This window comes from Diaphorina citri, unplaced genomic scaffold, assembly GCF_000475195.1.
Source record: "Diaphorina citri unplaced genomic scaffold, Diaci psyllid genome assembly version 1.1 scaffold4233, whole genome shotgun sequence".
NCBI lineage: Eukaryota > Metazoa > Arthropoda > Insecta > Hemiptera > Psyllidae > Diaphorina > Diaphorina citri.
In genome coordinates, this window is record NW_007381632.1 from 2,553 (window position 1) to 11,944 (window position 9,392).

A 9,392-nucleotide genomic window follows, 5' to 3' on the forward strand; every position below is an offset into this window, starting at 1 on the left:
AAGGGAAATGAGTTGAATATTAAAACGATCTTGGTTGCGTTCTTACTTCTTACTGCGGGCCTAAGAAATGTAAAATGAGACCGGCCTGTAATCATGATGAGATAATACAGAAACACCCTAAGAATCTTTGAAAAACACTGGCCTAATACAAAATACCCACTTCCCTGTTCTTGTCATAATATACCCACACATGCTAAACATCTATGGTCCCCTATAAGAATAATAGAAAGCACAAAAGCACAAGATCCCGTCACCTATAAAGGCAAATGAAGTGAAAGAAAGTGAAAAAATGAACAATACAATTTGTTCGCCTTGTCTTTTTCAATGTGATTTTCTCCAAAGATTAAAACAAAAAATAACCTTTTCATAGACATAGCTGATGTTCAATTTCATAAACTCGAGAAGATTTTCACCCCACGGTGAAAAAGAAAAGGCTATACCTTATCCATTTGAATATGGCAGCAAGGAGTCATCTAAAAAGTAGGCTACGTTGCCAAACGTGTCAAAGGTTCAACGGTAGTGTACTATCATTCTAAATCAATTCTGCGCTAAGATTTGTCAAACTTTAGTACTACAAACCAGCTGTGTTTTATAACCAAGATGTGGATATTTTATTTACCTTTAGTATCTGTCAGGTCTGTCAGTGAGGCTTCATTGAGATATTGTCGTCCACTGAGAATACTGTTTTCTATAATGGCTCTCTTGTCTTCCAGTTGTCGTCTGAACGCACGATGATCATCCTGGAAATAAAATCAAGGAAAGTTTGTCAACAAATTTTCAAAATGATATTTTATGGAAAACCCATGCCAAATTATCTTTTCAATACAGCAGTACACATTATACTGACCAACACCTAGATACGAATGTTCCAAATATACTTGCAACTATCTTAAAACGCCTGGAGCAATAGATATCAGATTAAAAATAAATAAATAAATAAAGATAGAATGATTTTTTTGTTCAATTTTTCTCAGCTCATTCCACAAGTTCAACAATGTAACACTGTGCTGGCTTACCTCTTGTTTCTGTAGGACATTGATATCACCTCCTATAGGACCCAATCTAGACAGTTCAGCATCTTTCCTAAATACCCAGTCACTAAGTTCCCTCAGGTTCAAAAGTAACGCATTCCAGTGTTCTGAATTGCTTTCCAATCGGTTCCTGAAATCAAAAGAAATGGAGTAAAAATACTTAACTTAAGAGGGATCACTTGAGCACGTCTTTCACACTAGCCCAATCACACATAAAACGTCACAATACAAATTAAAAATCAGGTAGGATATTTGGCAGACATCGAAAAAGTAAAGGGAAAATCTTTAAAAAGAAGTGAAGTGAATAAAGCTCCAAAACACAGGGGAATCCCATGGGAAAATTTATTTACAATTGGACTAAAGTGACTAAGTTGACATTTATTACGGAATAACGAGTTGGAGAAACAAAATAGGGAAGGAAAAAGAAGAAATTCTTCAGTGTTTATGTAGAAGAAGAAATGCGAACTTTCGAACGAATGAATTACAACAGTACAACACCATGTGCTCTTTGTAATGTTCGAATTTTGAAGAATTATTTACGACTTTGTTAATTTGATGAAAATCTTTCAGCCTGTCAAACGTAACACCATGTGCTCTTTGTAATGTTCGAATTTTGAAGAATTATTTACGACTTTGTTAATTTGATGAAAATCTTTCAGCCTGTCAAACGGTTCAGAGCAAAAGCGTTTAGAATTTCAACCAACAGCTGTTGTGTCTAGAATTTGATATCTTTTATCTTGAAATTCTTGAATTCCGTCATCAAAGATTTCCTTTGTGAAATGTATGAGGTTGAAGATATTCTTGGAATAAGTGGAATTTCATTTCCATTTGATCTCGTCATCAAAGATTTCCTTTGTGAAATGTATGAGGTTGAAGATATTCTTGGAATAAGTGGAATTTCATTTTCCATTTGATCTTAATACTTAGATATTCCTTTTCTATGGAGTGGACATTCTCCACTCTTCAAAAACCACTCAGTTGGTACAATGCTAAACTATGGAAGATTCGAATTAGTTCATTGTGCTTCATATTTCCAATAGGTATTTCTCCAAAGACAGGTTATCATGTTTTATTAGAAAGGCAATCCTTTCTGTAAATTATATTTCTGGACATAGTGGGGACCCCAGATCTGACGAGCAGGATTGTACAACTCAGGGCAAGTTTTACGGGTGTTAATGAAAACATATTGGGGAATTTGAAACGAGAAGCAAAAGAGCAGGAGCAGGGAACACGAATATTTGATGATATGATACTGAAACTTGGAGTATGTCCCTATTACCTCCCGAGAATCTCCTGGGAGATACCTTTATTTATTTTATACCATTCAATCCTATTCAGTTCTCTGTGTGAACGCAAAAATGTCACGTTAGAGGGAGATTACGATTTTTGTCTTTGACCCATAAATTTTCTCTCTTTTGCCTCTTTAACCTTCTTCCTTTGACAGAATTCCATCTCGTCTTCATGTTCTATTTAATAGATTTTGTCCAATGATTACGTTCAACCTTCATGATGTGTCCCTTAAGAAGACAACGGTACTAAAGGGGTTTATTATGTTCATTGTAAACTTCCTAGGTATGCCTCTATAATGTATATGTATAGAAGATAAAACTATACCCATACCTACATAGACTTCACGTTGAGTTAATTGTCATACTGAATGCTGGTAGAACAAAACGGTGTACCTACCATTAATAGTGCCCATATACTAAACTTATCTCACCCAAACAATGTCCTGAAAGCTTTATACTCGTAGATCTTGTCTAGTTTATGAAGCTTATAGTAGGATCGATATAGCACCAATCAATTTTACTTTCGCAAGCATTTGAATTCAGCTATAACAAGCGAAAATAGTGTAAAATCATCCACACAACATAGACTGTGAACGTTAATTAAGATTAATAAAGAAAGCTTTTATTCGCACCGAAATATTATTTTCCTTTTTTAAAACTGATCATTTATTCATTTGAAACCCAACATTTTCACTTTTTTTTTACGGAAGCGAACAATCTAATTTTTCTGGTCGTCCCATACAAAATGCACATCTAAATTTTATGGCGTGTGTGTGAAACATGTCAAACCTATAGGGAGCTATTTATGTAGAGTGACCAAAAAACTGAGAGGGTGCGAAACATTATGGACTTTTTCCCGCTGATGTTTAGCTTAAAAGATCGGAAGAAAAAAAAAAAAACAGACCATATACCTACGTAATACAAGTGCCATGCACTGTATAATAAATGTCATTATACTACATAGTCTATGTACCTACCTATACGTATGTTTTTATCTTGGGAGGGGGGGGATATAATCACATTTTTTTCCCATGACAAAATTGCTATTATAGTTGTTACTGCGGAGTTTTGTTCAAATATTATCAACCTTTTCGGAAAAGTCGAATCATAAATCCTACGATAAGTTGGAAATGTGAATTTGGGATTTTGATTTTCGCCCCTAGGGCCTTGGTTCGCCCCTGTCCAAAATATGTCAGTGAACTCGTACGTACATACCTACTCGCAAAGGGTCATGACGATATACAAGTATGTATTCCAATACAGATATAGAAGAAGAATAAAAAGTTGTACAATATTTTTTTTTGTGTACCCCTTGAAACTTGTGTAGTTATGCAATGTGCCATGCTTGAAGGATACATTATTTACGTATCTTCTTGGAGCTACAATCATCTTCTCCAATTCGTCAAATCCTCGTCAAATGTGGTCTACGCTCCTCCCTGCATGAAATCCAAGCTACTTTGACAGATAATAAATCAATATTATTTGGTGTTAAAATCGCTATATACTGTAGTAAAATCGGTCCAAATTTTCAAAATCGGGAAATGGGTGGAAATATCCGTTTTGCCCCCTCACACTAATCCCTTATCCTGACAACCCTGGTCTAGTACCAAGTCCAATGGTATTGTCCCTCGCTCCATCTATGACATATTCCAACCTCCCTAACTAACATGTGACAACATCTTATCTTCATCAATCTCACTTTTAATAACGCTTTAGAAAAGTTTCATAATATAAAAGTTTATTCATTTTCCAACATCTAGATTCTAGCGTGTCTAATTAATATTACATTAATTGAAATTTCATAGTAGGTACCGCTATAAAATTGACTTGTGCTGACATATGCAAGTTTTCTTCTTCTTTCTTTTTCGCAAGGAAAGTGAGAGTCGGTGATAGCTAAGGAAATTGTATTTTATGATTTTCCCGTGCGTACATGTTTCTATATTTTTACTTAAAAGCTAAGTTATGTTAGCTTTGACATACTAAATAATCCCTTCCTTCCTTGAGTAATAAGTTACAGGGTATGTTAACAAAGAAATAAATACGTGAAATGTGTATCAATCTTCTTCAACTGAGGGCATTGAATAAAATTCTGGATTGGATACCCCAAGACGGTAACAGACATTCAGGTCGACCACGTGTTCGGTGGGTCAATATTCAGAATATAGTTTTGCATTCAAGATTAATACCGCAAAAATTCCCAAGCTTCACCATACATAATCAATCTTTATATGTTGAATGTTTCCATGGTCAATGCTCATGCCACCTTTTAGAATATAGTTTTGCATTCAAGATTAATACCGCAAAAATTCCCAAGCTTCACCATACATAATCAATCTTTATATGTTGAATGTTTCCAAGGTTTGGACTTGCTAAAAGTTACCCCGTATTGAAAGATAACAGGTGATATCAACGTCTCCGATGTTATTAACAACATCAATACATTTTCCGAACTTTCCAAAGCGAGATTGATGAAATTTTCATCACACTAAAGAAATTGATAAAATGAAAATTGCAACATTTCATTTTCACATTTCATAAACCTGGCTTTCAAGTTTTAATAGAAGTTTTCTGACCTACCGCACACGAATATTTGCTGTTTCGCATTGACCCTTCTCAAAATTTGCTATCTAGTGGCAAAATACTTACGAAACTTGGGTTGAATTTGAAAGATAAAAATTCTATTGGAAAAACTTTGAATATTAAAGCAAAGTAAACATCATGTCTGGCCCTTCTCTACCTTTGGTAGGTACTGTAATTAACTCCACTATTGAAAATACATGGGAAGAGAAAAAGGTTCTAGAAGAAAAGGAAAACAGAGAAATTTTAATAGGGGAAACAATGGATTAAGAGAATGAAAGACAGAGTGCAACTGAGCAAAATACTAGGCATAGAAAAGAGAGCAGTCTTTGTTGAAATATGGAGAGAAGAAGAATGGAAAACTCATATTCGTTGTAATTTTAATAGGGGAAACAATGGATTAAGAGAATGAAAGACAGAGTGCCAGTGCAACTGAGCAAAATACTAGGCATAGAAAAGAGAGCAGTCTTTGTTGAAATATGGAGAGAAGAAGAATGGAAAACTCATATTCGTATATAAACATAAAGAGACAATGGCTAATAAGTAATAATAACTAGAACACAGGAGAATAATATTCCTAAAGAGGATAAACTCAGGATTTCGCAGTAAAAGGCTAATAAGTAGGCGTCATAGGGTATGAGAGAAATATGTACAATGGAAATGTATAGGAGGGAGATGGAGAAATCCAGGTATACCTACATGACGTGACGTGTGTTTGATGTTTATATTCTTTACTCACTATTTTCCATAAGCAAACAATAATATTCAAAGTTATGTACTATCATTCTAAATCAATTCTGCGCTAAGATTTGTCAAACTTTAGTACTATAAACCAGCTGTGTTTTATAACCAAGATGTGGATATTTTATTTACCTTTAGTATCTGTCAGGTCTGTTAAAGTTATGTACTATCATTCTAAATCAATTCTGCGCTAACATTTGTCAAACTTTAGTACTATAAACCAGCTGTGTTTTATAACCAAGATGTGGATATTTTATTTACCTTTAGTATCTGTCAGGTCTGTGGCGGAAAGTGAACAACTAGAAACAAAATATATTCATATCTAGAAACTACCTCAACAACATTAGCCAAAGTAGTAATGGCCATTTTAAAATCTTCACTTCTAGACTCTAAAGTAGTATTTTTGTCTAGAGTAGTCTAGTCTAGTCTAGAGCATTATTTGTCAAATTAGGTATCCTAAATATATACAGCCCCTTGTGTAACTGACTGACTGACTGACTGACTCACTGACTCACTCACTCATACTAATTCTAACCCACTTCGCGAGAGTTTGATATATGAGAGATTTGTTTGACAAGGGAAAGAAAGAGCATATTTTTTGGACCGCGGCCGTTAAAATCTTGATGCAATGAAACTAGAGATAGTTCATGTCTTATGTTAACGGCGATGATCTATAAAGAAATGAACTTAAATAGGAGAACTGTGAGCAGTGAGGCATATTTCATTAACGGAACAAGGTCAAGTTCAAGAGCTTTTCAACAAAACCACATGCTTTTCCACTTGACCAAACTTTTACTACTACATTCTATGTTTCCATACCGATGGGTATACACCATCAGATACAGATACATACTTGAAAAAGTTAACTGGAGATAAAGCACTTGAACATGAAAGTGAGTTCTTTGAATCGATAGGTCAAACCTACAAGTAAAAAGAACTTGCGAAAGGATTTCTTTTCTAATGCTGTTAAAATATTAGTAAAGTTCATCCTAGATTTCTTTCCAAGCTCCTCACACCGACTGTCTCAACTATTAAGGAGCTTTTTGAATAAATGATGTGAAAATATCTGAGAACAAACCATTACACATAGTGATTTTCTTAGTCCTTTCCGTCCCACAGTTATCCTGTTTTTCTTTCACTATTTATTTTCTATAAATAATGAAAACGGAACGAATATAATATCGGTTTCCTTTTGCACCATTTTCCACGCACTTTTTCCTTCCTGTTCTGCCTTGTTTTTTTCCAACTCACTTTTTTCTCCATTTTACTTCATATTTATCTGTTTACCTTTTCTAGCAATTTTATTGCTTTTCTTTTCCATTAGATACATTCTTGGACCTTTTATTATTATTATTTTTTTTTTCTGATGAGGTTGGTTTATCAAACACCACAATGTACAAAATTCTACTTGTACCAAATCAAAGACGTTATGTCAGAAAGGGTTGTAAAAGCCAACGTATCTATTGGATATTGGATGCCAGGTTGAAGTGTAACACTCAAACTATAGAAGATTAAACTCTGCATTCTACATTGGAACATATCAACTGAAATTTGTAGTCCTGCAAAGCGCCACGAGACAAAAGGAGAACCATTAAATATTACTTTTGAATTTAGGTACTTTATAAACTTAACTAGTTATGTAACTAATTATTTCCAACATCACAGTTAATTGAGAAAATAAAAAACTCATCTTAGAGATACTGAAGTACGGTATGCTTTTGGCGCATTTCATAAAAATATTAACACGCGTTTTCATAGCCTTCTATAATATTTCACAGAATTTGTTTTTGTAGCGACTAATTTCGCAAAACGTACATTTCGATGTTTTCAGGAACGTCAGATTGTTAACTAGTTATGTAACTAATTATTTCCAACATCACAGTTAATTGAGAAAATAAAAACCTCATCTTAGAGATACTGAAGTACGGTATGCTTTTGGCGCATTTCATAAAAATATTAACACGCGTTTTCATTAGCCTTCTATAATATTTCACAGAATTTGTTTTTGTAGCGACTAATTTCGCAAAACGTACATTTCGATGTTTTCAGGAACGTCAGATTAGGTTGGAAAAAAAACCTTTACCTTTTAAAACTACCATTATATTATTATTTATGCAATCAATTTTAAGTTTAATTACAATTACAGGTATCATTGTGGAAATGTATAGGTTGAAAAAAAAAAAACTTTACCTTTTAAAACTACCATTATATTATTATTTATGCAATCAATTTTAAGTTTAATTACAATTACAGGTATCATTGTGGAAATGTAATATTTTTTAATTGATACATATTTTTTATTCTTATTATTATTTTTTATAAGAAATTATACGTTTATCGAACGAAAATTTCTATAATCCGAAGGGGATTCGACCCCGATCCCTAACGCTCACCAAACAGCCACCAACGCACAGCCTAATTACAGCTTTTCTTCAGAAGCATGTGCACTTTTTGATTGCACACCTGCTAAGGATCAAAGAGAAGACGTCAACATTGGGCACTTACCTGATGGCCAGACTTCGATTTTTCAGATGATGCCATCTTTGATTCATTTCGTCTAATCGTCTCTGAAGCATAACAGCGTCATCCTGGGATGTCAAACTTCCCAGCAGTCTTTTGCCACTCGTGTTCAGCGAACTGTAGACATCTTTGTGGCTCTCTATTTCGGCTTGAAGATCCTGCGAACAAAAAGCGAGAGTTTGATATATGAGAGATTTGTTTGACAAGGGAAAGAAAGAGCATATTTTTTGGGCCGCGGCCGTTAAAATCTTGATGCAATGAAACTAGAGATAGTTCATGTCTTACGTTAACGGCGATGATCTATAAAGAAATGAACTTGAATAGGAGAACTGTGAGCTGTGAGGCATATTTCATTAACGGAACAAGGTCAAGTTCAAGAGCTTTTCAACAAAACCACATGCTTTTCCACTTTTCCACTTGACCAATCTTTTACTACTACATTCTATGTTTCCATACCGTTGGGTATACACCATCAGATACAGATACATACTTGAAAAAGTTAACTGGAGATAAAGCACTTGAACATGAAAGTGAGTTCTTTGAATCGACAGGTCAAACCTGCAAGTAAAAAGAACTTGCGAAAGGATTTCTTTTTCTAATGCTGTTAAAATATTAGTAAAGTTCATCCTAGATTTCTTTCTAAGCTCCTGCAGGTCAAACCTACAAGTAAAAAGAACTTGCGAAAGGATTTCTTTTTCTAATGCTGTTAAAATATTAGTAAAGTTCATCCTAGATTTCTTTCTAAGCTCCTCACACCGACTGTCTCAACTATTAAGAAGCTTTTTGAATAAATGATGTGAAAATATCTGAGAACAAACCATTACACATAGTGATTTTCTTAGTCCTTTCCTTCCCACAGTTATCCTGTTTTTCTTTCACTATTTATTTTTCTATAAATAATGAAAACGGAACGAATATAATATCGGTTTCCTTTTGCACCATTTTCCACGCACTTTTCCCTTCCTGTTCTGCCTTGTTTTTTTCCAACTCACTTTTTTCTCCATTTTACTTCATATTTATCTGTTTACCTTTTCTAGCAATTTTATTGCTTTTCTTTTCCATTAGATACATTCTTGGACCTTCTATTTTTTTTCTGATGAGGTTGGTTTATCAAACACCACAATGTACAAAATTCTACTTGTACCAAATCAAAGATGTTATGTCAGAAAGGGTTGTAAAAGCCAACGTATCTATTGGATATTGGATGCCAGGTTGAAGTGTAACACTCAAACTA

General features: G+C 34.2%; 1 protein-coding gene across 1 annotated transcript; it reads right to left on the reverse strand.

The window, feature by feature from the left end:
• Nucleotides 1-611: 611 nt before the first annotated feature.
• On the reverse strand, nucleotides 612-8,347 carry LOC103520887 (dystrophin-like). Its single transcript, XM_008485984.2, has 3 exons — nucleotides 8,144-8,347; nucleotides 1,017-1,161; nucleotides 612-740 (listed from the first exon to the last, which is right to left on the reverse strand). Exons 1-3 carry the CDS (start codon nucleotides 8,212-8,214, stop codon nucleotides 612-614), a joined length of 345 nt encoding a protein of 114 aa, XP_008484206.2. The 5' UTR covers nucleotides 8,215-8,347.
• Between the last annotated feature and the right edge of the window lie 1,045 nt (nucleotides 8,348-9,392).